This window comes from Fusarium redolens, assembly GCF_020744475.1.
Source record: "Fusarium redolens strain MPI-CAGE-AT-0023 chromosome Unknown BKA55scaffold_1, whole genome shotgun sequence".
NCBI classification, from domain to species: Eukaryota; Fungi; Ascomycota; class Sordariomycetes; order Hypocreales; family Nectriaceae; genus Fusarium; species Fusarium redolens.
This window is the reverse complement of record NW_025763664.1, coordinates 5,600,269-5,627,587: the sequence shown is the minus strand read 5'-3', so window position 1 is coordinate 5,627,587 and position 27,319 is coordinate 5,600,269. Positions and strand designations below refer to the sequence as shown.

The 27,319-nt window shown below is 47.3% G+C and overlaps 9 protein-coding genes across 9 annotated transcripts; 4 read left to right on the top strand and 5 right to left on the bottom strand.

Moving 5' to 3' along the window:
• Positions 1–330: 330 nt before the first annotated feature.
• Positions 331–5,276, top strand: BKA55DRAFT_589122 (uncharacterized protein; the record flags this gene model as incomplete). The annotated part of the gene is made up of 10 exons (XM_046194887.1): positions 331–364; positions 461–1,435; positions 1,517–1,518; positions 1,923–2,015; positions 2,102–2,353; positions 2,407–2,526; positions 2,577–3,224; positions 3,272–3,505; positions 3,550–3,885; positions 3,951–5,276. 10 exons carry the CDS (start codon positions 331–333, stop codon positions 5,274–5,276), a joined length of 4,020 nt encoding a protein of 1,339 aa, XP_046057517.1.
• An 840-nt stretch (positions 5,277–6,116) lies between these two features.
• Positions 6,117–7,008, top strand: BKA55DRAFT_59054 (uncharacterized protein). Its single transcript, XM_046195109.1, has 3 exons — positions 6,117–6,594; positions 6,644–6,789; positions 6,847–7,008. The coding sequence occupies exons 1-3, from the start codon at positions 6,424–6,426 to the stop codon at positions 6,935–6,937; spliced, it is 408 nt and encodes a 135-aa protein (XP_046057516.1). The 5' UTR covers positions 6,117–6,423; the 3' UTR covers positions 6,938–7,008.
• Positions 7,009–7,724: 716 nt separating this feature from the next.
• Positions 7,725–8,440, top strand: BKA55DRAFT_552579 (uncharacterized protein). The gene is made up of 3 exons (XM_046191449.1): positions 7,725–7,859; positions 7,935–8,191; positions 8,244–8,440. The coding sequence occupies exon 2, from the start codon at positions 7,953–7,955 to the stop codon at positions 8,187–8,189; it is 237 nt and encodes a 78-aa protein (XP_046057515.1). The 5' UTR covers positions 7,725–7,859; positions 7,935–7,952; the 3' UTR covers positions 8,190–8,191; positions 8,244–8,440.
• Positions 8,441–13,396: 4,956 nt separating this feature from the next.
• On the top strand, positions 13,397–14,269 carry BKA55DRAFT_533334 (uncharacterized protein; the record flags this gene model as incomplete). The annotated part of the gene is made up of 1 exon (XM_046189446.1): positions 13,397–14,269. One exon carries the CDS (start codon positions 13,397–13,399, stop codon positions 14,267–14,269), a length of 873 nt encoding a protein of 290 aa, XP_046057514.1.
• A 1,550-nt stretch (positions 14,270–15,819) lies between these two features.
• On the bottom strand, positions 15,820–17,245 carry BKA55DRAFT_496372 (S-adenosyl-L-methionine-dependent methyltransferase; the record flags this gene model as incomplete). The annotated part of the gene is made up of 6 exons (XM_046186365.1): positions 15,820–15,965; positions 16,015–16,099; positions 16,153–16,585; positions 16,617–16,880; positions 16,944–16,996; positions 17,099–17,245. 6 exons carry the CDS (start codon positions 17,243–17,245, stop codon positions 15,820–15,822), a joined length of 1,128 nt encoding a protein of 375 aa, XP_046057513.1.
• A 1,504-nt stretch (positions 17,246–18,749) lies between these two features.
• BKA55DRAFT_552573 (uncharacterized protein) lies at positions 18,750–19,263 on the bottom strand. Its single transcript, XM_046191448.1, has one exon. The coding sequence runs from the start codon at positions 19,201–19,203 to the stop codon at positions 18,802–18,804; it is 402 nt and encodes a 133-aa protein (XP_046057512.1). The 5' UTR covers positions 19,204–19,263; the 3' UTR covers positions 18,750–18,801.
• A 609-nt stretch (positions 19,264–19,872) lies between these two features.
• Positions 19,873–21,574, bottom strand: BKA55DRAFT_589120 (uncharacterized protein; the record flags this gene model as incomplete). The annotated part of the gene is made up of 5 exons (XM_046194886.1): positions 19,873–19,996; position 20,146; positions 20,192–20,369; positions 20,417–20,753; positions 21,012–21,574. The coding sequence occupies 5 exons, from the start codon at positions 21,572–21,574 to the stop codon at positions 19,873–19,875; spliced, it is 1,203 nt and encodes a 400-aa protein (XP_046057511.1).
• Positions 21,575–22,818: 1,244 nt separating this feature from the next.
• On the bottom strand, positions 22,819–24,198 carry BKA55DRAFT_683798 (uncharacterized protein; the record flags this gene model as incomplete). The annotated part of the gene is made up of 1 exon (XM_046198548.1): positions 22,819–24,198. One exon carries the CDS (start codon positions 24,196–24,198, stop codon positions 22,819–22,821), a length of 1,380 nt encoding a protein of 459 aa, XP_046057510.1.
• A 536-nt stretch (positions 24,199–24,734) lies between these two features.
• On the bottom strand, positions 24,735–26,245 carry BKA55DRAFT_701233 (uncharacterized protein; the record flags this gene model as incomplete). Its single annotated transcript, XM_046200592.1, has 4 exons — positions 24,735–24,780; positions 24,969–26,104; positions 26,138–26,178; positions 26,215–26,245. 4 exons carry the CDS (start codon positions 26,243–26,245, stop codon positions 24,735–24,737), a joined length of 1,254 nt encoding a protein of 417 aa, XP_046057509.1.
• Positions 26,246–27,319: the final 1,074 nt, after the last annotated feature.

Below are 27,319 nucleotides of genomic sequence, written 5' to 3'. Positions count from 1 at the left end.
TCATGCAACAGATCTATCACGTGATCTTGATCCTGACCTTCGTACCATCATGCTTCGCCGCTTTCAGCCTTCGTACTGTTACATGCCATACCACACACTTTGATCTGCTGACGACGTCTCTTCTAGCTTCATCCCTTAGTTTTCGCCTTTCATTATTCTGTCTTTCATCCAGGATTGACTCATTAATCTCTGTTTCTTTTCTACTCCGAGCGAGCCTCTCTTCTTTACTTTGGTTCATTGTCCCCCCGCCTTTATCCGCTGCCCAACGACGTTGTTCTGGTAGCTTCCACCTAACGTTTCGTTTTAATTCAACGACTTCTTCTCAATTTGATGGCGACGACCGACGCGATACCTCCAGAGCATGGTGAGTGTTGAAACAATTCTTATGTCTATGATATATACCATCACGCGATAGCGCCACCTTGCGATAGCCTCATAACACAATGCCTGATGCTAACAGGTCAAGACCGTCAAGGTCAACGCAGGAGACCGTTTTCAACATGGGTTAAGAAACTCACTAACTTCAAATCATCCGATGGTGAACGTCAAAAGAGACACAAGAAACGCAGCCACAAGAAGAACAACCCATACCCGGAATCTGGGCAGGTCGGCAATGGTGTAACCAACGGAACGAGTGCATGCACTTTCACCACTACACAGACGGGTACAAGCAATACCAGTGTGGATCGATCCACCCGGACATCTCGAGAAGATCAGGCACCGCCAACGATCGGGCGTGGAAGTGTGGCCGGTACGGTGTTGACAGATCATGAGGCCTCCCACTCAATCACGGCACCCAGCCATAGGGCGAGTTCTGTCGCTGGAACGAGCCGTACCGTTGGTGGAGGAGTTGAATCTAGGAGGGGGGGAGACAGTACTTTTTCGAGCCCAGCGCCATCTGTGAGGTCTTTGACGACGACTTTGACTACGATACAGTCAATGGCGCCTAATGGGGCTGGCCAAGCTCAACACCATACTTCACAGCATCATGGCAACACGCAGTCCATTCAATTCACCCAACCCTTCCCCTCTACAGGAGCACCAGCATCGGCTATCCCACCCCATTTGGCTCCTACTGGAAACCCAACGACTTACACGTCTGCAACCGCCAACAATCTGCTCACAGATAACGCATCTATCCTGACTTTAGCGTCATCAAGTAAGCGTCGACGAAGACGCTCTTTCGATACGGACGCATCTGTACGTGCTCTTGCGCCTTCGTCACTTTGGGGTGGCAGTCGTGAAAGTCTACCACTTAGTGTTCTGAGTGCGAACATCGACCCGATGGGCATGCCCACTACTCCTGGTATCCACGGCAATTCTCGAATGGGAACAGAACGCACAAGCATTTACTCTGCAACAGGTGTTGGGCCTGCGATATCTGGTGATCGAAACAGTTACTATGCCAAACAAGGAGATGCTGCGAGTGTTCGAAGTGGGTTGCTTGGTCATGGACGAGCTGAGAGCGTGAGCGGCAGCATTGGTGGTCTGAGCAGTCCTCTAATTACACCACGAGAGGTATTCAACGAGAAGAGCGAGAATGAGAAAGAAGATGCCCCTGTGGCTTCTAGAAATAAGGAGGGATGAGCGTGTCGTTTTTTTTTTTTTGCTGCGAATGACTGATGCTTTGCTTTGCTTCATAGGTTACTGGGTTGGTTGGGTCTGGCAGGTTTGGCAGGAATAGGAGCGTGTCTGGTGTTTTGCTTGATTTATATAGAATTCTGGTTCGGTACTTACTATAAGCAGCGGAGGGAAGGTTGTCCCTTAATATACCATACATGATACCCTGACAATTGTTATGATGAGCGTCAAACGAGCGAGCTTTTGATTAGTTTTACGTGATAATTTAACGTTCTACAGTGATGGGTCGGATCCAATGCCGCAGAGTAGCAGCCACTGTGGCGCTAGGCAAGCTCCTGTAGCTCCCCAGCTGCAGCGTCCCACCATCGTCATCGCGCCGCGGCTCATCTTCTCCAATTCAAGACATTCCCCAGTGCTTCAATATGGCCATCTCAGTAAGGACCACCCTGTTATTATGCGCGCATAGGTTTTATCGATTGAAGCGCACTCGGAGACTTATCATACTAACAAAGAATCGCAGTGGAAGTCGTTTGACTTCTTCGACGTCGCCCAAATCAACATCACCGACGACGAAACCCGACAGCTCTTCGAAGGCAACGAGATCTCGAGCGTTTGCGCAGGCTCCGATAGCCTCTTCCTTGGATCATTCGATGGATATGTCAGCATAATAAATAAGTCATGGAAGATTGTCAAGCGCTTCCAGGCTTACGAGGCTGGGAGCATCACGCATATGCGCCAGGTCGAAGGAACAAGTCTCTTGTTAACAGTCGCGGTACGGCCTGTTGAACCTTGGTAAACGAACCAGTGAGCTGACGGTTTTAATAGGAGGACATGAGTAGTGAGCCTGTTCTTAAGGTGTGGGCGCTCGACAAGCTTGTTAAGAAGACCAACACACCGACATGTCTGAGCACGGTCATGATCAACAATAACCGACGGCAATTTCCTGTGAGTTTCAACGGGAGTCTGTTATGGCATTGGAAACTGACGGATTGAAGATATCTGCGTTTGCGGCTACGGACGATCTTACACAAATCGCTGTAGGATTCACTAACGGCGCAGTTACCGTAATCCGAGGCGAGTTGGTCCACGATCTTGGTACGAAGCAACGAATCGTCTTCGAATCAGAAGAGCCTATCACTGGTGTTGAACTTGCATGGGATGCTGTACAAAAGCTTACCACTTTGTTCGTCTCCACGACCTCGAGAATATTGAAACTCGGCCTCTCCAAGAAGGGCCATGGATTACCGCCCAAGACCGTCGAAGATGCTGGATGCGCAGTGGGTTGCATGACGCGTGATCTAAATACAGACGGTGTCATTGTTGCGCGTGACGATGCCATCTATACATATACATTGGATGGTCGAGGGCCGCCCAAGGCGTATGAATCGCCAAAGAGCAAGATTGATGTTTACAATGAATATGTGGCGCTTGCATGCCCGCCAGCAAGCAGCACCGCGAAAGACTCGGAAGCAATGAGGCGACGTTTTGGTAATACTACTACTAATTCTCTGTTCAATGCATCGTCTTTTGTGTTGCTGGATATGGATCTTCGAGTCATTGGCCATACAGAGACTTTGATGTCACCTGTGGGACACTTTGTTGACATCTGGGGTGATTTCTTTACAGTTCTCCAAGATGGCAAGGTAAGTTCAGTCTTCTGATTTTGTGTTTCTTTGATTGACCTCGTCAGGTTTACCGGTATCATGAGAAAAGTCTGCAGCAACGACTGGAGATGCTGTATCAGAGAAACATGTTCCCCTTGGCTATCGAATTGGCGCAAAAGTCTGGAATGGATAATGAACAGCAGAGTCTTATTTACCGACGCTTTGGCGATCACTTGTATCAGAAAGCTGACTATGATGGCGCCATGGTTCAGTATATTCGAGCAATCGATACAACCGAGCCATCACAGGTCATTCGCAAGGTGAGTAGCTTATCTGTGTGCAGGAACAAGACTGATGTCCCTAGTACCTCGATACACAGCGCATTCACAACCTAATTCAATATCTGGAACAACTTCATGAACACCGAAAAGCGACTGCGGATCACACAACCCTTCTCCTCAACTGTTATGCAAAGCTGAAAGACATCAACAAGCTTGAAAAGTTTATTAAATCTCCCGGCGACCTCAAGTTTGACCTTGACACAGCAATTGCTATGTGTCGTCAAGGCGGATACTACGAGCAGGCTGCATACCTTGCCAAGAAGCACGGCGAGACTGATCTTGTGGTGGATATCTTGATAGAGGACTCCAAGAACTATGTCGAAGCGCTCGACTACGTCTGGCGTCAAGACCCTGATATCGTACGTGCCAGCCGCCTGCTGAATTTAATCATTGCTAACATGTCCAGGCATACCCTTGTCTACAGAAATATGCCCGAGTGCTCATTGAGAATTGTCCTCAAGATGCTACCAAGTTATTCGTGGACTACTATACAGGTAATTACCGACCTCGGCGCACTTTGACGGTGCACAATGAGGTTGATACGCCCGCCAGCGGCGGCTTTGCGGCTGGGGCAGCGAGCGCTGTTCAGAATCTGTCCAATTTGCTACCCCTACCTTATATGAACACATCTTCAGTCGCATCTCCTGGCACGGTCGGAAACACGAGGGCTGTAGTTAGCGACGGGAACATTATCGTGGACAACGACGATATTCCTGCACCAAAGTATACCCCTCCTCCACCAAGAACCGCATTCTCATCATTTATCGACCACCCCGACGAGTTTATCGTCTTCCTCGAAGCATGTCTCGAAGAAAAGGAGCTCAAGTCGAGTGACCGAACAGATCTATACACGACCCTCTTTGAGATGTACTTGTACAAGGCTAGCGAGAAGAAGGGACAGCATCACAAGGAGGAATGGGAGGCCAAGGCAAAGAAGCTCATCCAGGGTGAGCACGTGCCTATGGAAAGCTCGAATGTTTTACTTCTCTCGCATCTTGCAGATTTCCAAGATGGAACTATCCTTGTCAAGGAACAGGCAGGACTGCGTTTCGACATTTTCAGATCTTACACATCAGCTAAGGATACACGAGGCGCCCTGAAGGCACTCAGAAAGTATGGCCCTGAGGAACCGCAGTTGTATCCAGCTGCGCTGGCGTATCTCACTTCTGACCAAAGGGTACTGGAGGAAGCCGGACCTGATGAGTTGGCCAACGTGCTAAACAAAATCGACAAAGATGGTCTCATGGCTCCTTTGCAGGTTATCCAAACACTTGTTGGTCAATCTTCAGGCGGTGGCGTAGCTACCATGGGCATGATCAAACCATACCTTCACGAGACAATCACAAGAGAGCGCAAAGAAATTGCTACCAACAGAAACCGCATCAACAATCTTCGCGGCGATACAGAAAAGCGCCGCTTTGAGCTTGCGGATTTGGGCTCCAAACCCGCCGTTTTCCAAGCAACTTGGTGCTCAGACTGCAGCCAGCGACTTGACCTACCAGCCGTCCACTTCCTCTGCAAACACAGCTTCCACCAACGTTGCGTTCGAAACGGCGGCAACGACGGCGATGCGGAGTGTCCCAAGTGCGCAACGGAGAACGACATCATCCGCAAAATGCGCGAGGAACAGAAGAAGAGGGCTGGCAAGCATGAGCTTTTCAAGATGGATCTGGAGAACAGCGAGGATCGGTTTAGTACGTTGGCGGAGTGGTTCTCTGGAGGTGTTATGGATGGGCAGAGTGCTGAGTGAATGTTATGAAATGAGGTGATGGCGAGATGCACGGTGTCTAAAGGTGTTTGGGCTCTTATTTGGTCTTTGTCTTGTTTTCATGAGGCTTTGGCAATTATACAATCGAGATTTAAGCAAAATCCTCTTATTTGGTTCAATGTTATGGATGCTCGTAAGTTTGTTGGTGAGTTAGTCATAAGGAGCTTTCAAAATGCCTCGCTGCCTGCCTTAGGAAGGATAAAGAAGAACTTAGACAACTTTAGGATAAATTTAGGCAATCTTGCGACAAATTTAGAGAGCCATTGGTATACCACTCGACAAACTTGCTGGAGATCCCGCCCTTAAAGTTTACCCCTTTTCCAATCTGTCTCATTTTTCTCTTTATAAACACAAATCTGCTCAGTGATTTCACAGATTTCAACAATCTTATGACATAGTAGCTTATCGTTTCGAGTTCCGGCCTTGTTTATTGTCTTCCAACTGGGGCCTTTGCTTATCCTTTGCCGATGAGTTGTTGCTATAATCACTTAACGTTGTGCTTGGCGTTTGAAATGAGCTGAGTTTACTCAACAGCTCAGCATTCCTTCTTGGAATACCGCAATCACTTTTTGCATTTCATTTGGTGCTGCAGAAAAACTAGAAACTTTTGTGCTAAAAGGGGTTGTTTGGTGATTTGTTCCGCTTGGCAAACAGTGGTCAAACTGACGCCTGGTCGTCGATGATATGCAAACTAGGCCGCGATTAGCAAAGATTTTGTCCAGCGTGAATTCTCCCAGAGCTTATGATTCTGGGTATAAATACCACCTTCTTCTTTCCTTCCTGGACTTCTTCTTCTTTCATTCTCTCATCCATCCGCTTGTTCCTACAGCACCATCCAAGAATGGGACGACTGTGAAAGTTCTTCATCTCCAATAAGAAGTTCAACACCAATGGCCTATATATATATATATATATATATATTTAGAGATATATACACCCACAGTACCACACTCCACACCACGACATCTCGCCATCTATCCCACAATCAGCAAAACCCTCAACCGTCTATCACCATCAGAAAGCATGGCGGACAACATCAAGCCCGGGGCCAAGGATATATATGTGAGTACTGCCTCCTTCTATTCGTTAACCTGTGATACTGGTTCTCATCTAGATTTTTCACTGCTTTATGAGGGCACTGAACATCAGACCACATTGGGAATCCATCGGTGGTATTAGTAGCATACACCAACCGATACACATTCACGACTCACTGTGTACGATCGCAGACTTCCTCAGCAACATAAGAACTCTCCCACGAATCTCGATGGGCTTTTCCCCAAGCATAATGACTTGGCTAGTATGTTGCCCACATGTGTTGAGATGTGATCTTTGCCTTATACGTACAGAAGTTCACTACTTCCTGGCTGCGAAGAATGCAGAATTTGCCCGAACCCCCCTCGACAAGAGAATCAAAGCGATGTCGAAGACTGGCAGACAAGCTCGAGGTACTTTCCTATTGCGTATCTCCCATACTTCCAACTACATCTGAGAAGTCAGCTTTACTCCCGAAAGGGCCTCAAAATGGGAGCTTGTACTGACCCTTTAATAGCATTGATCACTGTTATATAGACATCGACAATCTGTCTACTCAAGGAGTGAGCCTTCGACGAGGGTTGAGACACAGATCAGTCCCTCAATGATAAGGCGTTCCTATACAGCTTTCAGTAGCTTCTCCCCTGATATTATATACGTTTATAGTTCTTCGTCAGTATACTCGTCGAGGACTTGTCGAGGCTTGAATACCTCGAACGGCTGGGATTTGGACAGGCATGCGTTTCACTTTAGGACCCTATACTGAGCTTGCTCAGAGCAGCTGGCGACAGCAAGGGCACAGATCCTAGTGACAACGGTGAGTCTTGATGATGATTTCACTTTAGAAGTAGGCGCTGATATATTTGTATAGACACCCCACAATAAGCCGGTTTAAGCTCACCCAATGGCCCAATGGGTTGAGGTTCCTGAGAGCAATCCTTGGGGACCATTAGCCTAGAGTCCTGGGGACTGGTAGGGGTGTAGACGCTGTCGAACATCATGTTCGGCAGCTTGCAGTCTACATCTTTGCCAAAATCCCTGCGTCTGTTCTGACTGATCTCCGTCTTAACGTGCCTCATTCGTTAGTATCGTGTGAGCTGCAAGCCTCAGTCAGACACTGTAAAAAGGTTCTCATCCTGAGCATACTTTGCCCTGTGTAAGTCTGTTTTCAGGTGTCTCTCTTTCTTTTACTTACTTCTTCTTATCATCTAGATATACCTTAAGTTGCTCACCTTCGAGAACTTTCCAGCAGGTATGGGTATCAAGCCTGAGAGAGAAAATCAGGATGCATACTCTATCTACAAACCCTCACAGGAGTCGTATGCTCAACGTCAACTGCAGCCGGAAATGCTCTCATACGGGCCTTATTTCAACCCCCTTTTTATTACATGCGACAACACGGCCATGAATTGATTGGGAGATCGCTCCTCTGGTCACCATCTATAATCCAAAAAGGCTACCTTATTACTGGAGATATGAACCAGCGCAAACATTTGCTCGGCGTTGAACATGATCTAGGGTCAGCCGACAGTAAGTCTAACGCCTTTGCCAAGTGCAGACGTCTCTTCCTGCACGAAGCGTTGAGCTCTTACTAAGGCAGCTTAGATCATTAAAACGACCGCAATGCCATCTCTCAACTTTCTTGACCTCCCCGGCGAAGTCCACCTCCAGATCGGAAGGCTGGAGATGCCTTCCGAGATGGGAGGCCTCATTCTCTCGTCACAGCTGATACGAAATGCATATTCTCGACCCTTTTATCACACAATCGCCTTCAGAGGAACGAAGGCGGATCTAACGGGAAACCTATGGGCGTCTATATACCAGCTCATGCCGTCAACAGTGAGACCCTCCCTATACTAAAAGTAAATAAAACATCATCTATCCCAATATAACACAGTGCTGATACAACTTCAGCAATAACTTGAGACGCAATATATAACGCACTTCGAGGCTACGTTTTACACCCTCAGATATTCACCATCTAGATATTTAGACTTATAACTAAGAAAATCCGAGCCACGGGACCCAGGGGTATCCCTCCAAATAAGATTGGCATTCTAGCACGAAAGCTCACGACCAAAGGAGGTAAAGATAATGAAGCAGCTGCAGCCCTCTAGGCTTACTTGATATGGGTTGAATCGAGCAATTTTACCTGGAGACCTCCTTCGCAGCATTGTTTTTCTTTTCCCCTTCTCTACAGCTGAGAGATATCGATCCGCGATGCTGGTGGAGGTACATGTCGGGGTCTGGGCTGGAACGGCTCTGGTTTTTACGGCCACTCCGTTGGGCTGAATAGTAAGATTAAGGCCGTGGTGGGAAGTACAGTAGCCTCGAGGCAGACAAAAGGTCACATACGAAAATGCGGGTGGAAATATTGCGCGATATAAACTAACCATCCCCGCACAGACAAGACATATTTCCGTGTCTTGGCTACACGACGCTGCACGCTGCACCAAGGGCCTGTTCCTCATTATTCTCCGCGGTCCCAATGACCTAGGATACAGCCATACGGGAGATCTTCTACTCTATCACCTATACTCTGCCACCTCATGCTCACACTGGACCTGTTCAAACAGGGATGGCGCAGGTAAATGCGACATCTCGTTGGCATAAGGAGCTGGCCGTGCTGCAACATAAGGACATACCAGTCCAGATTATAATAGAGGGCGAACAGGACGACACTGGTTCATCATATTTCTTAATCAACGACAAACCCTATCCCTTTCATACATCATCCACGCAAAGGTATAGCACAAAGTCATCACATTGTGTCCCAAGGTTTCGGTAGATCCCAGCAGAACCAAAAGGCGTCTCGATACTCACGTCATCTGGTTGAAGGACGGTGGGGAAACCACCATATGCTGCCAATGATCAGTACAAAATCGACATCGCAGAGTCTCTCATCAAGGCTGGAGCTGATCGAATGACCTATACTGGAACAAGGCTTAACGCTCTGCATAAGGCAATCAGCAATAGAGATAGAAGTATGGCAAAATTTCTCCTTGTAGGGGGTATTAAATTTAACCTTTTTGATCCCTTGAGATATATACCTCTCTACTTATAGATTGTCTTTAAAGAGGAGATGTCACCCCTAGAATATTTAGAGTCCTCAAACGGTCTCTCTCCTTATGGCTACCAAGAAAAAGTTGCCCGGCGGTATTTGTCTCTCTCTCTGTCCAAGGTCTATCGAAAACCGAGCATGTCGCTCTTCACAGGACAGTCAAGGACGGCTAGCGCCATGCAAGTCGAACTTAACACTTTTGTAGCCGTAGCGATCATGGCGATGGGAGAGAGACTGCCTCAAGTGGAAGAGATCTATTGGTCGAGAAAAGCGCCGTGTTCAGCGGCGTCAATATAGTACACCGCGGTGTTCGGGATTCTGACGGTGGAATGGGCCGTTAGCATCGAAACGCCCGGGGCTGCTTTCCTTAGCTACTACGATGCCTTCACTTCCGGCATGTCACATAGGCATATTCATTCTCATGGCACCTTGGCATGAAGGTTAACTTGCAATGTTATAGATGGCTAATCCATATTGGCCAGAAACACCAGGTCACATAGCGTTTCCTTAAGATAAGGACTCCCACCATGATAACATAGAGAGACTAGCTGTGTCCAAATTGGCACCACAGCTCTCTGCTGAGATCAACCTGGAACCCTGAATGGAGGATGAGGTTCGAGAGATCGTCGTCTTCGAAACTACCTACCACAGTGGAACCCAAACCGGCCAGATTCTATCACCTCTAAGAAGGAGGATAGTAGCTATACGGGGGTGAAGACATTGGCGGCAATCCATCCGGCCCCTCGTCTTTTTCCTTTTGCACCAGACTTCTCGGGAAAAATTATCATCGTCAAGCATACAAACCACAATCAAATCTCACTACCGCGCTTCCAAGCTCTATCTCCCACTCTCCAGAACTAAGTGCTTAGCTCTACGAGCATGCCAATGTCAATATCCGTGAGGGATTGCAGTTTATCTGCAATGCATGCAGAACGCTCAGCCCAGCATAGAGCTGTTGCAATCTCTGCCTCAGAAGTTTACCTTCTATCGGAAGCAGAGGCTTCTACTCACGGTGTCTGCCGATCAACTGGCAGCTCTTTGAAGCGATGGTCGGGTCAACTTGGAAAATGAGCAAGATATCTTAGAGTTGGTGCTCCAGGTTTCGACGACTTCGCGCCGGACAAGACGTGTAACTTTGTTGGGACAGCCCGGTTCTCACAGGGCCCGATTAAAGAGCTTGATGAGTCAAAACACAAGCAAGTCTTAAAGATTTCCATGGTTCGAATACTCTTGACCCAGCATCGGCCTGTGGGGTAACTTCATCCAGGGTTACACCGATTTGCAGCGATTCCAAAACCCTACACTTCTTCTCACTAAAAGGAGACTGGAGCTCGTTTTTGGGAGAAAGGAAAGAGAGCTACCGAGATTTCCTTGAGGCAACTCTATATTATAAAGACCATCAAATTAGGCATGAGAAGCCTCTTGAACTCGGGGCTGATGTAGACTATCATTGGCCGCTGAACTCAGACCTCACCTATAGTTATGGACAAAGACTCTTTTTGATAATGGGATGGCGCCCTCTGCGCCAAGCGATCTCCTCTCGCCAGGCCGAAGCCGCCAACTGGCTTCTTGAGCATGGTACCAACCCCCAATAAGACGTTCGACGAAGCTGTACGGTCAGATCCTAGGGCCTCAACTGTTTGGAAACAATAGCTACAACAGTCTCAGCAACATTGGATCGATATCCATACAGATCCCAAGAAAGCTTTGCACGCACATGATTGGCTTACAGAAGCTGGGATTGATAGGGTCGAGCTGGCATTACTATCGGCCTTTCCATTTCCACGGCCAGTTATGGGCAACGTGTATCTACGCTCCAGTTTATCTTCATTAATTTGAAGATCCACGAGCTATACAAGACCTTTGCCAACTTTCATCTAGGTCTATCTTGTTCAACGCACCCGAGGACGTGTGCGTTGAACGCAGCATCGACATATTTTAGCAGCAATGGGCGAGTCCTTGATTCAGTTGGCACTTTACATTATATGTGCACATGTTATGACCGAGTTTAAGAGGACGCCAGACCTCCCTGGCCCCCTAAGGGAGTTCTTTGGTATTGTTCTGTCGGTTGGTGGTAAAGCTCATACTACTTGTCGAGTTGATATGAGGCGCCTACAAGAGATGGTGTTTCCTCATCCTATCTAGAACATTATATCAGTATACACCATGGGGATCCAACCATGTTGGAAGCATTTTGGCCAGCGGTGTAGTCACTTTCATGGACCAACCAAGCCTGGATTTGTCGCTAGAGTCTGGATAATTCGCTCAGAGTAGGATGTCGAGCCGACCGAAAAGCCGCACCATCACTGGATCGAGGTGAAGGAGCATCTCTCCACAAGGGAGAACTAGCGAAGTTGGGTCAAGACCTTTGGGCTGTCGTCTGCGTCGACCAGTCACACCAGGTTGTTACTTGCTTCGACGACGGCAAGGGGAACCGCCAGAGCCAGTTTGTGCGCAGCTACCCTGTTCTATATACAGCCGAACAAGCAAGACAGCAACAATGAGAAACCATCCGGTATATCTCCCGCTGGCTCAGCGCTTGGTCTTGCAGTGCGAGCTTCCAAGCTAGTCCCGCACTCTACCACCGTTGACATAAGGATACCCTTATATACCTCGAGACAATGCAGAACAACGAAGGCATCACAATCAACATGATTCTACAAATATTCAGACTTCACGAAATTGTAGAGGAAATGGATTCTTCACAGTTCTTTCTTTCTCGAACTCAATCCTGAACCATGTATCGACTCTTGACCAGCAAGGAGAGCCCCAACCGTGAGGTAGAACCAGGTGTATCCTTTTGAAGGATATCGGCACGCTTTCATCGACGCCGGCAACTGCGAGAATTTCGCAACCCTTGCCCGCTTAAGGCAACGTTTTGAGCGGGTGTTGGAGTTTGTCGAAACCGGCTGCCTGCCTTCGGAGGCTCAAACTGGTGAAGAGGTTTTATCCTTGGCAAACGAGCCACGTCTGCCCAGTATCGGGCCTTTCTACCGGTGACGTTGATACCGAGCTTGGATCATCTTGGTGTCAAGACCTGAATGAGATTCTAACTGGTCGTGGTCAAACTTCGTAAGGCTTACGGTGATGGCATCCTCTTGACGTCAATGCTAGTTAACTCAGACAGCCAAGATTGGAACGTCGACAAGGATTATGAACGATCTCGACAACTACTAATATATATCAAGTACCCGACAACTTCCCATCGGGCCATGCAGCGAGGTCATGGGAGACCAGCACCTCCCTCCACCATTCACGTACGGCTATCCCCGTCAGCCAACTGATGTTGAGGACACGAAGATTCTTGTCGATCAGAATCCAGGTGGCGCCTTTCAGGCTTGATATGGGCCAGTGCCCGAGATCCACTAGACTCTCAATTACACAAAATAGTTAGTGAACAAAATGCCGAGATAATCACAGATTTGTTGTATGTTCATAATTATTGATGAGAACCGAACAATGTTAGTTTTTGGCTGTATGTTGAACCTTTTCCCATCTTCGGTGACGAGGTCTAACTGAGTGACCAGAATGACCTCTTCTGTCTTCTGCCGCCTTCTCCTCAAGGTCCCCCCCAAGACAACGTCGACCCTGTTCCACCGCAGAAGAAGAGGGAGCCGCTTGGCCAGGCGCGTTCGCAATCCGCCCGCCACAGCTGGCATCGTAGCTAAGGTGGTCAGGATGGCTCCCCTGCCCCTGGTGCTACTGGTGATAGTGCTTCGTCCGGCCAAGGCAAGGACGATGAGGCTAGAGATGGCCAAGGCTTAGGGTTGATGTTACAGAGAGGGTTGAGAAATCATGGTATGTAATATCTCCGATGCGGAACCATTTCATTTTGGTATATATCAACAAATATCTTCATTTATAGAGAATCTTCACTGAACCCTTCTATCTAGGTAGTCCTCAATACTAAGCGACAACCTCTTACTCACCCCAGTCGATCGCTGCCCCACGTTGCTGCGCTGCTTGATCTCACAACTTACAACCTCTCCCCTCATATCACCACACAATGAGCACCAAAGACTCATCAAACTCCAAAATGCCTTTAATAGAAGCACGATCACTCATCGCATCATTCTCTCGCGCCCTCACTTCCTTCCAATCATCTCAAGACTCATTCCGCATCCTCTGCACTCTACCCCACACTTCCAATGTCCCCGCGCCGCGCCGACCAACCCGCCCACTACAGAATCTTGTGATTCTAGACTCAAGTTTCAATCCACCGACATTAGCGCACGCAAGCATGGCACGCTCTGCTTTAAGATTGGAAGGGGAGAAGAGGTTGATGCTGCTTCTGTCGGTGAACAATGCTGATAAGGCGCCGAAGCCGGCGAGTTTTCCTATCAGATTGAGTATGATGGAGGCGATGGGACGGGAGTTGCTCGATGAGGGTGTAGAGATCGATGTTGCTGTTACTACGATGCCTTTCTTTCACGATAAAGCGAAAGTGATAGTGGAATCGGGATTTTATGCTACACAAGATGGAGATCAACCAACACAAACGTTCCTCGCGGGTTTTGACACGATAGTCCGCATTTTCAATCCAAAGTACTACAACGAGGGTATCCAAAGCGCACTGGGACCATTCTTCGAGAAGTGCAAGGTGAGAGTTACGACAAGACCGGATGAGACGTGGGGAGGTGTCGATGAGCAGAGAGCGTGGTTGACGAAGGACAGGGTGAGGGATGTCGGAGGTGATGAGGCTTGGGTTGAGAGGGTGGAGATGGTTGAGGGGAGGGAAGGCGATAGTGATGTGAGTAGTTCGCGGGTGAGAGAGGTTGTGAAGAGTGGTGAGGGGGGTTTGGATGGGTTGGTTGGGGAGGAGGTTAGAGGGTGGATTGAGAGGGAGGCCTTGTACAGAGATCGCGATGCGAGCTCGTAGTAGTTTGGGGATTTCTTTGAGATGAGCTGCGGGTTTTCGGTGATCTCATAAGTTGAATACACAGTTTTTCAGATGCACCAAGAAGCCCATGAGCACCTGTTGGGAAACCATATGCTCTCGTTGTTGTTTCGTGACTTTAGCGTTTCTCTTGAGCACAGGCGCTGCAGGGTAGAGAGGTCAAAACAGAGGTCATTTCACAATAACATCTTGCTCTGCGGCTCAACACTAGTCGCTATGAAATCCTGTCTCAAGTATATGAATATGTTTTCGTGGCTATTCCAAGATAAAGTAATGCTCAGTTCAAAATTTGGTACATTGAGGAACGACTCTGCTACAGAGTATTTCATAAGGGCACAAATAACGAATGAAGCATCACTCCTTTAACGGCGATAATGAGTGTACCCATGCACAAGTGAGAACTTCACACTTTACCATGCATGCATATTTCGAAGTCTAGGCAGTACCACACAGAATCAACTCCGAAATCCGTTCCAACCCAAGTCTCGAACGCATCGCAGAGTCAAGCTCAGCCTCCATCTCGGGCCAAATGATTCATGCAGTCGCATTCTGCTTCCGCATTGGATATCAATTTCGGCGCAAACCTCTGAAGTGATCCACTTCAAAAAATCGAAGCTCTCGCATCGCGCAGGAAAAAATCACCGCAGCATCCACTCTTCCCGCGCTGTGATTCGCTGCGCAGCTCGAAGTCGTCTGCAGTGGACCCCCCTATCCACAGCTCATCAACCAATCAACATCTCCATTTCTGTTAGAACCCTGCGGCTCAAAATAATAATTCTGCCACCAACTTTTAGGCGGTGAAGCCCAGGTGATCCCGCGCCCCACAGCCTCTCTATAAAAGCGCGCCTTCCCTCCCGACCTTTGGACTTTTTCTTCTTTTCTTCTTCATGTCGACAATACTTCAGAGAATCATTTCTATAGTATTCGACCTTCTCTTGGTTCCCTAAAAGAGCCACAGATCCCACCCTGGTTGATGAGTGCATATCCTCGACACCCTAGAGTGAATACCTTGGTCCTCTCGCTCTGTCCGCAAGGATGGCGGCAATCGCTCTTTGAGTGGCTGCTGTATAGAGATGGTTGTATTTGATGATCTCGACCCTGATTGTGGTCTTGCCTTCGGGCGCGCGGTCGGGGTGGGTGTTGATGGACGTCTGACAGGCGTGTTTTCTACTTCTCTTTTTCGTTGCTTGCTGGGGCTTGCCCTGGTGGTGAGGAAGAAGTCGTGATGTTTGTTTACGTGCGTTGCTGTGGTGAATGTGCGAAGCACTTGCGCGATGCTTGGGAGATACTGCTGAACAGCGCCGTCACGTCGCGTTTATGAACCGAAGTGGTCTTGCTCGAGTGCATGTCTGTTCCCGAATGTCATACCGATTAAATATTCTCCAAAGAGTCCTACCCGAGATACGCCTCTGATCCCAAGATAAACAAACCCATGCACTCCGTCGCTCCCATGTACCCACGACCTTCGCGCTCTATGTGCCCGCCCGTCCGATATTCTCATCACTCGCAGCATTCGTTGATACCTCATCGCTTCATGGCTTCCGCGCGTAAACGTACCGCACCATCATGTATCCATGAACCCTCCGATTACCGATCGCTTTTCGCATAGCCGCAAGGAACTGCGTGTATTCCTCCCTCGGCCAGTTCAACACGTTATGCCAAAGATACAGCGTGTATCCTACCGCGGGTCAGCAAGCGAGCAAGAATATGCGACGGCGCAAACATACCCTCGAGATCGTTTTCCAAAGTCAACCTGACGTACTCGCCCAGCTCAGAGAGCTTCCGATTATTGGTCCATCCTCCCACGGGTAGCTGCAGCCCAAACATCGTTAGCAGGTATCACCCCAAACAATCTACCGCCGTACCTTGTAGTCAAATATCCTCACATCTGTGAAGCCAGCCTCTGCGATACTCCTCTCCTGCAGCGCCTCCTGCTGAAGAAAAAACGTCCTCCCCGTTTTCGCGCCGCCTTTCTCGTACAAATCCGCCCACGTCTGGAGTGCAGGCTCGCTGTCTGTCGTTCCGTCATCGGAGTAGAAGTGTATGTCAGCCTCGCATGACTGAACCCAGCCACCGGGTGCACAGCAGCGATATGCTTCTTGAAAGAGGGCGGGCCAGTCTTGGACCGATCCAAAAAGGTAGCGGATGTGGACAAAGTCAAAATAGTTGTCTTTCCAAGGCCAGGTAAGAGTTGCATCTGCGATCTCGAAGTGAACGTTTGGTGGAACCCATTCCGGCTGGGTGGGTGAGAGGTCTGAGCCGATTACTTGTGCGCTTGGATATGTATCTGCAAAGTCTCTGAAGACATGTCAGTCAATTGAACTGAGACGTGGGAAGGGAAACTTGCATTGCCCATATTCCGGAACCAGTTCCGACATCGAGAACTCTCTGAACATGAGGCGGTATGGGTGCCAAGAAGAGGCTGTTATCTAGCAGCACGGTGAGGTAGTGATGAGTGATATCAACCGATTGAAGCTGCTGCTCATCATTCGGCATAACATATTCACTAGCATAGCGATCGCTGTGATATGTCCTCCCTTGAATAGTTCTGTACTCAAGAATGCTCGCCGTCACCGAGTCCGGGTACATAAAACTGGCACTGAGCGGGATACGTGAGTTGAGAATAACAAAACATACGAGATATGGATAAACTCACGCATCGGATCCAAGTGCTGAATCAATTTCATAGCGATCAATATCGGAAGTATCCTACAAACACGAAAAAATGACACAAGATGTTAATTCTCAATGATTATTACTTCTACAAGTTTGACGCTTTATGTAAGAGAGGTTAGGTAGGGTACAACGCACCTCAGGGTCCTCTGCGGGGATGAGCTCAGCCTGAGGAGCGGGGGAAGATGGAGCAGCGGGGGCTGCAGCAGGAGGAGAGTCAGTCAGAAAAGAGGGCGAAGAATTGGCAGTGGCAGTGGGGGTGTCTCGAAGTTGTTGGTCTGCCATGATATATCGCGATCCATAGGATTACTTGATACTTTATGTGAGCGATATGGGGGTGGGTGTGTGTAGTTGGTTGATGGAATGTTTGTAAAGAGTGGAGATGTTTCTGGACAGGGTATATCATATAGAATACCGACAGATGATGAATGAAGAAAAAGAAGAAAGAAAAATAGAAAGGGAAAATGAGTCTAGAGCTTAGAGCTAAAGCTAAAGGTCGGTATAACAAAAAGCAACCTTGATTAGAGACATGGCCAAAGGAAAACGAAAGACAGAGGCAAACAAACCCAACCAACCCCTCCTTCGTCTGCGTCCTTTGATGGAACCCAAGGTAAAGTAATCAAGACAGACTAGACTAGAGCCTTAGGTTGTAAAACCAAAGTTACTTGTACTTTGTCTGTTTGCTACAGTAGATCCCGTCGCTCCCGTAAGCGGTGTCTCGAGTTAGGTGCTGTATGTTCAGTGGGGGGCTGCTTTTAGCTTAGTGCCTCTTTTCTCAACATTGATCGTTACATCACATCAACCTTTAATCATCACTCGTGATAGCTTCAGTGAAACTTTTTTATCCAATCAATTCAAGAGTGTCTAGCCATCGTTCGTGGAAAAAATCAACGAGAACGCCTAGTCTAACTACCTCTAATATCGCAAATGTCGGTCAACCTAATAACAGCTAGGTCCAGTGAATCAGTCTTGTTTGTTCGTAGGCGTGAGCTGCTTCCACCATTCGAGGCGAAGAGATTCATCATAAGAGCTCCCTCCGATCGCCTCACACCACTCATTCATTTCAGCCTTCAAATCCTTTGGAACCCAATCGAGATGAAAGATAACCCGATCGAGACGAAAGCTCTCTAATAAAAGCTGACGCCACTCATCATAATCAACCTCGTACCATTCGGGCATATTCTGTAGAGTAAAGTACCTGTTTACGAATTCCCATTCATAGTCGTAGTGGCACTCCCAGCACCGTTGAGCCCGGCTAGAGAATTCGTCGTCACCCAGAGCCTCTTTGGTCAGCTTCAGACGTCTCCATGCATCGGATCGTACAAAGTACTCATACCATGGATTCCACCATGTTCCGATGATGAACTTGTGGACCCGTCTAGGTACAGCTGGTCTAAAGCGAACAGAAGCATCATACATAAGATCATAGTCGTCGCTGCAGAACGGTCGTATTGCTTCGCAGAGCTTTATCCATGATGACTTGAAGTGTGCAGCGCATACACCTCCAGCTGCTGATATCTCGGCTGTGATTGTATCGAGAGCTGCAAGTATGCTTCTGAGAACAGCTTCCTCTTCCTCGTCAATCATCTCGTACTTGATCATGATGTTGAGCTTTTGGCGGAAATCGCCAGCAACTTCTCCATGCTGCGATTCCTTCCAATGGGTTAAGGATGGACTGTGCAAAGCGGCATGAAGATCTCCGACAAGCCCGTTGATAAGACCCTTATGATCCCAAGAACAATCATTTCTCCCCTGTCCTCTTGCGGTTTTTTCAAGTCCTTCTGGACACTGGTTGTACGAATCTCTTAGCCTAATACCTCGACTGGCATACTCCTTCAGCATCAACTCCAGCAGGCGGGGAGGGATGTGTGACTTGAATGCCACAACTCAATCATATCGAGATAAACATCAACTCCACGTTTACCAATGTTGACTTGAAGCTGCTTCAGGAGTCGTGTGGGCATATGATCAAAGCCTATATTCTGTCGTCCCGGAGGGAGCTCGTCTTCAAATGATTCACTAACCCAGTTAGCTTCAGCATCAGCGCCCCTCTTAAGGAGCCACTTCAGAGACTCAAAGACCTTGCCACGAATTTCATCCTGGAGCTGCTCGCTGCGGGAATTATCCGGACGCTCGTCCAAGTTGAGGAGCAAGGCGTCAACTGGTCGATACTCCTTCATCGACGGCTCGACACACCATGTCAAGTGAACAGGCGCAGCATCATACTCCTCGCACCGACTCATGAGGGCCACGTCAGCTGATTCAACAGCCTTTCGGAACACTTTGAAGTTATTGGCGTGAAAGAAATTGCGACGAGCGATACGGTACAGATCAGTGCAAGTCTGAGTTAGACTCCCGAGAGTTTCAAGGTTAGTGTCTTCGTCTGCGTTGATGTTTTCAACGATGAGCACCTGGATTTCCTCTGGTAGGTCTCGAAGAATGCTACGCTGGGGGTGGCGAGAGAGGCTAGCGGAAGGGGCTGGATTTTGTTGGAGGGACATGATTGTGGTGATGCGGAGTTCTTTAGAAATGACGATGAATTCTTTCGAGAAATAGGATGAACTTCTGGTTTCTCGGAGTGATGGGGAGGCTGTGGTATGACATTTGGGAGAAATTGCAGATGAGCGTCACTTTATACTCGTAAATGCGAACACTGTTTGATGGGAACATGCTGAGAACCTAAGTGCAATGCATGCTGTTCGCTACATTAATTAAACAACAATACTGAAATGGGGAAGAAAAGATCTTTTGTCATTGAACATGACAAGTGACTTTATTCATGCCAGAGCTTTTCTAGACACCCCTGAGTCTTATGGTTTATTTGTTTATTTATTTATTTCCTTGCATGCTTGCTTGTTTGTTTTCATTAACACCGGGACAATCACATAAGAGGACAAAGGGCGTCTTGAGTCTTATGGGAATATGTATATGAGATCAATAATGTCAGTGTCTGCAGGTTGATGATACCCAGCATAGAGATTCTCTCCGGTCTTGCACTCTCTGGAGCAGTTGTGTGTCTCAATCTCAACCAACTGACTATTGTTAGTCATTGATCACGTATCTAGAGTTCTAGGAACATATACATAAGCCAGGTTCCAGCCATGATTTGTTCTTTGGCTGTGTTATGAATGTATACTTGCCCTGAAAGAAGTGAGAACACTCCCAACGATGGCGCTGCGTAGTACCCTGATAGCTCACCGTGAATGCCCATGTCATCAAATCATCTCATACCAAAATAATGACGACCCCCTTTTGTGATCCCATTAACCCAAAAACGGTCGGCAACTAGAAGAATATCCCAAGCCTCCAAAGGCATATTCGCCCAGTCGCATTCAGTGTTGTCTTCGAACTTGGACGGATCGAGTTTATCACGAACATCTTTGGCAATCATTGTCCTCCAAAAGGCCATCTGTTCAGGAGGATACCATGTTCGAGGACGTTGGAACTTATGTATACGTAGCCAGATGCTTCAAGCGCGTTTAGTAAATGATCTCGTGAGGAGAGGAGGTGTTTCCCAGAGAGGTAGCAGACTGAGACGCAAAGCTCGCGCCAGCACCATATGCCATCGCGCTCGAAGTTGAGACCGCCTTTCTCTCTGTGTCTTGTTTCGATCCTGCGTAGAGCTTGAAGGATATCCTCAAGTACTGTTTGTTCATCGCTATTGGTGAGGCTATACTTGGCCAGCAATTTTACCTTGGCCTCCAAGGTATCGGCAAAGAAGCCAGGGTTGTGTCCTTTGAAAATGCAGGGACAAAACAAATCCTCGAAAAGGAGACCGAGCAGGTAGTCGATCCTTGTATAGTCACGCGTATAGACACGATGATTGAGATCAACGGGAGGGTGATGGATTTGGTCCTGCTCCACGAGTAAATTCTTCAAATGAAGCTCAAGTAAAAAGGGTAAGCAAGCTAATTGTATCATCACACTCATCATAAAAAGCCAACTTGGGCCAGCAAATGGTCACCATTCATAACCGTCGCGCTTCTTGTTAAACAACCTCGGTGCAGGCCTAGACGGCAGCGGTAACTCGAGTCCTTGATTGATAAGAAACTCAATTACCCGACAGATACCTCGATGATGGTCTGCATCTGTCGCTGTTGAGAGCATGGTCAGCAGGAGGGGTGGGGAAACGGACATAATTACGTAGCCCTTGTTCCATTTGACCTGTTGCGTATGATACCCGTTATCAAACAACCACTCTGCGGCTTTGATATATTGATCTGACGAGAATTTATCATCACGATACCCTTCTGAAAGGGCATCAAGTGGTGTCCGATTCGCTTTCTTGAAAGCGTCAGCTCTGTCGTACCATTGCACCCACATGCTGGGCTGGTACACGGGTCCCCAAAGTTGACTGGTGGGAACGTTTCTGTGCTTGAGGCATTCAACCATGAGCTCGACATCGGCGCGAGAGCAAGCATGCTCGAAAAGGTCTTTCTCGCCGTTATATACGTGCTTGAAAGTCAGTTGAAAGAGTCGAGATGATACGTGGTGGATGTTGAAATGATCTTTCCAGCACATATCCTGATCTTCAATGATGAAGAAGAGAAGTTCATTGGGTAGCTGAAGCAGACCAGTCTTCTGGGGCTTGGTTTTGGTTTCTGTAGTTGACATTTTGTTGTTGTTATTGTTGGTAATGGTACTTGGTTGTTGTATTGAATGTAGTGTCTGTTTCGGTGTCTTGAATATTGGTATCTCATGCCCTTAGAGCTTACTTTATAGCCATGCCCTTTCACTAACCAGTCAGTTTCCGTGTAGTTTTGACTTCAATTAATGGTTGGTGCGCATACTCGATGACAAAGAGCATCAAAGACTACCAAGGCCTTGACCACAAATAGACTTGTTGTGTCTTTCAACATTCTTTTGATATGAGGCAGCGAGAGCAAGAATAAACGTCCTATAACGGGATCTAATCCGATTATCGAGAACTAAGCCAATCTTGACCCTGTCTTTGTTGAACAAGGCCGAAAGAGAGAAAGACTACGAACTAAAGTGGTGTCAGTCATGTTCTTCTCTTTCTGCAGTCGTTTGTCCAGAGCAAGAAACAAAGAAAATGGGCATATCACGTAAGCTCCACTTGTTACCTATTCAAGAAAGATTCTTCACTAACAGACTTGAACTACAACAAAGACATCCTAGAATTAGTTGCATATTGAAAAAAAGCACTTAAAGAACAAAATGAACGGTTTGGACGTGGGCCGCTGATGTTAGGGCGACCAGTTACGTTACGCAGAGAGAGAGAGATGAAGCAATTACTAACTTTTTAGTGATTTGAAGGACTTGACCATGAGTTTTAAAGACTTTGTGGTTTGCCAGAAGTTCACTTGGTGCGATATCTGAAGTCTCACGAAATGTTAAGCATTAGTTAAAAAAGCGATTGGTAACCCCTGAGGTCTAACTCGATCGAAAGTCTTGAGTGCTTACCTCGGACGTCGGTTCCATTTTGAATGGCGTTGCAGAAGGATTATATACAGATCGTCTGTCCAGAAACTGAGCGTGATTGAGGACAGAAGGCAAAGAGATGAAAGGGGAAAGGGGAGAGAGGAGGGAGGAGAGAAAGAAGGGCGAAGTTGGGGTTTATATACCCAAGAGCAAGAGAAATTCTGCTTAGTTTGGGTTTGACTGTGAATGTCGCATATGCCTAGTTTGAACTGTGACATATTAGTGATCTTTGAAAGACGCCAGCTACAAGCACTGAGAGCCAGCTGCAACTATCAACGCAATTTTGGTGGACGGAAGAATGTGAGGCATTACTATCTGATCTGCTAGTCTTAGTAGACTCGAATCACCACCAGCCCCCTGATCTCAACACCTCATAAGAAACCCCCTTCGTTCCGAATATGCCAGCCAGGACCCGCCTAGTAGGATATTTCAGGTTCCCCATTTCTTAGCCTCCTCTCCCTGGCCCTGATATACACAGCCGTATCACGTTCGCGGGAACCCTTACACCAATGCGGGAAGTCTCTCATAAAGAAGTCCCAATCACTCAAAGGCATGTTCCACCACTCGCCTTTTGTCCGATCCTCGTATCTTGACGGGTCAACTGGTCCTCTTCTCTCGGCCCTTCGTCCTCTTCTATAAGCCAACGTCTTTGGAGGGTACCACCGTTCCCAGTTGTGTTCAAATCCATGAATGGCGGTCTCTTTATGATAGCGATGATTATCCCAAACCACGCGTGCCAGAACTGAATCATCGGTAGCGATATACGCAATTGACATGGATAGCTCGTACCAACACCAGAGCCCGTCTCGATCAAAGTCGAGGTTACCTTGATCGATTCGTTTGGACTCGACTTTTCGAAGACCTCTCAGAATGTCCTTCAAAACCCGCTTCTCGCCGTCATTAATAGAGCTATATTTGGTCAGCACCTCAATCTTGCTCTCCAAATCGTCTCCTATCCTGCGAGGATCCTGTACCGCCCATGAATGCAAATCGAAATGGTATTCAAACAAGCGATCTAGGAGGACATTAATCTCAGTTTCTTCACGTCTATAGATTTCAGGCCAGGCTTCTTGATTCTTGATGGGAGTCTTCAAGGTCAAGCCTCGGGTACCGAGTTGTTTCAAGTGCAGCTCCAGAATGGAAGCCGGACAATCGGGAAGCATCAGAAGTTCCATCAACTCCACAGGACTCAAATCAACTCTTTCGAAATTGAAGTTCCCATTGTCTATATGCATTGGGAACGCCATACCCTTGTCGACGACGAAGTGTATGGCATCGCATGTTGCTTGAAGATGGCGAGCATCGGTAGCATCCCATATCATGTATAGTAGTTCATCAGGGAAAGTACGGGTTTGCCCGAAGACAGTATACCGTTCTCCATTTGGGTCAGAAAAGTGGCGAGTCTCCCGCCCGTGAACCTCGTATCCATTGTCCGACAACCACTGCCAAGTTTCTTTGAATCGTTCAACGGAGAAGTTACCCTTCCGGAATCCATCAACTACAATCTGACCAGGTGTAGAATGGCGACCCTTCCACATAGTACCGGTTGGAGTGACATTATACTTCAGACACTCGACCAATATATCCACGTTAGCGTGAAGGCATGCATTGCGAAAGAAGAATAAGTCTCTGGCTTTGAGCACGCGCTTACCCAGCCTGTGGAATAGGAAAGAACATACATGGCGAAGTCTGCGGAGATCTTCCCACTCAAGAGAATCATCTTCCGTTATGAGTAGAATGATTTCAGGGGGTAGTCGAGGTAGACGGCTTTGGTTCGTGTTACGTATCTCCGACATGTTGCTACTTGGAAGTTGATGTGTGCAGAGTTGATGTTGATTTCTCAAAGATGTTGCCCCGGGTAGAGGTTCCGCAAGTTACTATTGCTTGAGATAACAGTCCACAACTCTCAATATATACTCATATCTCAAGCTCCTTGGTCCGTTTTTTTCATTTCTGCAGAACATCTATTGAAAGTAATAAGAAGAAGACTTCTGGATAAAGGCCTCGAAAGGTTATTGAATTTGACTATGAACAAGACCATTTGGCTCACAATATGTGAGAGTTTTGTCTTTATATTGTATGAAAATCACTGATGTTACTTTCTGAACGTTCAATATATACCTGTATCTCAGTCGATTCGGCCTCTGCACACGCAATATTTACGGGGCAAGGACTATATGTTACTGTGCAATATACAAACAGTACACTCACAGGCTAAGCTCTTTGACTACTTATTTTCGTACCTTAATTCAGAGTGCCAAGTCTTCTGACATGTTGTAGGCAGCTTGAGGGCTTTCTGAAAATAATGGTTTTCTTTTGGGTTTAATCTAGGCTATTCTATCAAAACAAGCGATGCGGCTTCCAGGTACTCACTGCTGCTGGGAGTAATAGTAGATGGTTGGTAGATAGTACTAAGCAGGGGCTGGTTTTCGATCTACCACCTTTCTCAGATCTATCAGCACTCCCCATTAGGGCACCACTGCCGGTGGTGATAATATCCCAAGCATGCAGAGGCATTTCAGCCCATTTCCGTTGAGTCAGATCCTCGTATTGTGGCTCAGTGAACTCTTGCCCAGACATAGCAGCTCTTATAATGAGCTCCACTCTCCTCGCCCATGCCAAACAGTCCGGAGCGTACCACGATGGTCTGAGATAGGGCTGGATCATCTGTGAGTCTTCTGGGCTTGAAAATTGGAGGTCGACTGTTCGTCGTCGAACATCCTCATCCGCGATATAGCTGACTGCCATGCATAGCTGATACCAGCACCACACTCCATCGCGTTCGAAATCAAGACCACCTTGGCTTTCCTTTCTGGCCTCAATTTTCCGCAAAGCCCCGAGAATGTCCCGAAGCATATACAACTCAAAAGCATTAGTGTCCCGATACTCAGTCAATAAGCCAATCTTCGCCTCGAGATCGTCTCCCATGCTGCAGGCCCCCTCTGCTTTGTATGTCCAGGGGGCGAAGATGTCATCAAATACAATCGCGACAAAATCCGAAAATTCTTCCAAACCAGTCTCGTGATACAATTGCGAACGCGTCCAATTGAAAGTGAGACCTTCGTCGTTGACTTGTTTCAGGAAGAGCTGGAGAATGGAAGGCGGGCAGGTGGGCTGCGGCAATGCTTGTAGTATATTTGGCTTATTTCTTCTTTCGATATTATAATAGCCTTGCCGCTGTCCTTTATTCCAAGCCCTGACTTTTGGGTAAGGAACTCTCAGGCCCTTATCGAAGAGGAAATTGATAACGTCGCAGATACTCTGATGATGGGCTCTGTCAATAGCAGTCGGAAACATTGCCAGCAGAAGATGTGAGGAGCAAGGAAACGGCATGCTACCATTATTTATTTCCATAAAGGTGTGTAGTTGGTATCCACTGTCCGACAACTGTTGCCATGCCTCGATGAATCTGTCTGTAGAGAATTTGCCTTCAGAGAATCCAAGTGACAGAATGTCGCCAGGTCCGAAAGGTCCTTGGATGGAGGAATAGAAACCACACACCTCGTACACGTCTTCGTTCCCATCGATTAAGAGCAAAGGCTCTTTGGGTCCATCATAGAGCTTCAAGTGGCCTACACGCAGCTCTGTCCATGAAACGTTGGTCGGCACGGCGTTATGCTGCGCGCAAATAGCTAGTGCATCGAGATCGCCACGAAAGCAAGCCATTCGAAAGACGCGATAGTCTCCTCCCTGGTACATGGGCTTGCAAGCAAGGTGGAATAGGCGAGACGATACAAGACGAAGGTTCCAATGGTCCTCCCATTGCAGAGATTCATCTTCGATGATCTGCAGTAGAAGTTCGGATGGAAGACTGAGTAGAGTAGTCTGTTGGCGGTTGTTCATCTTGTTTAGTGTTGATGATATGTTCTTGTTGTCAGGGTGATGTTGTTGAAAGTTCGGATTGGGTTAAATTGAGTATAGTTGTTGCGAGCTGTTGTTGTTGTGAGCTGTAAGTTGTGATTGATCATATTCGCTTCAGGTTCAAGACTATATACCTATGTCTTGATGTACGTAGTCTGACATTCTAGATATAACATACACAGACTTCATTAATCTTAGAATAGGAATATTCTGAAAGAACGCTTATCTAGACAAAGCGCATCTAAGAATCATAGACTTCGATGAACAACCCCTGGGCTCCCTTTATAGTGCAGATATTCATAGAACAACGACTACGGGTTCACAAGGCAAAGGGGTTCAGGGACTTTCAAGCCACAACACAAACCGAAAGACACATCAACGCAACAGTTAATTGACATATGTGCTCTTCCTGCTACCTACTATTATTCTTCAAGATGTAAATGCTACCCTAATGACCGAGAAACCGATCTCTAATGCTGCATAGGTTGAATACAGACTACATTACTATGAATCGAAGAGAGTCCCGGTGGAACAAGGTAATTAGCCAAAGACAATATTGTGTTCAGTCAAATGGCTAAAACACCAGAGCTTAGATAAAGAAAACGATCAACATGAAACACACTCACGATTCAAGAGCCTACGGAGCTAAGAACGAAGCTATAAGCCGCTTGAACAGCCCCATCACCACGTAGGCCTAGTACCGCCCCTCCCTTTTCCACCTGATTGTCAAACAAAACCTCACCAGAAGCCCGAGCTGAAAACACTGGACTTTTTTTGTTTATCAGCAGCTAGTTAATCGGAGGACTGAAGAAAATGGAATGGTTAGGCACGATATGTCACCCTAAAATTAAACTATTGATAGATAGCTGTTAGACTATTTGTTTAGAGTACCTGTCACAAAGAGGCTAAATCTATGTTCTAGAATACTTCCGGATAGTGACATGACGGATATTAATGGAGTTAACGTTGCAACTAATCAGACATATCAAAACCCTTGGCAGATGCATACCGTAAATGAAGGACATTCCATCTTGAGCTCCCCTTTAGCCGGCCGAA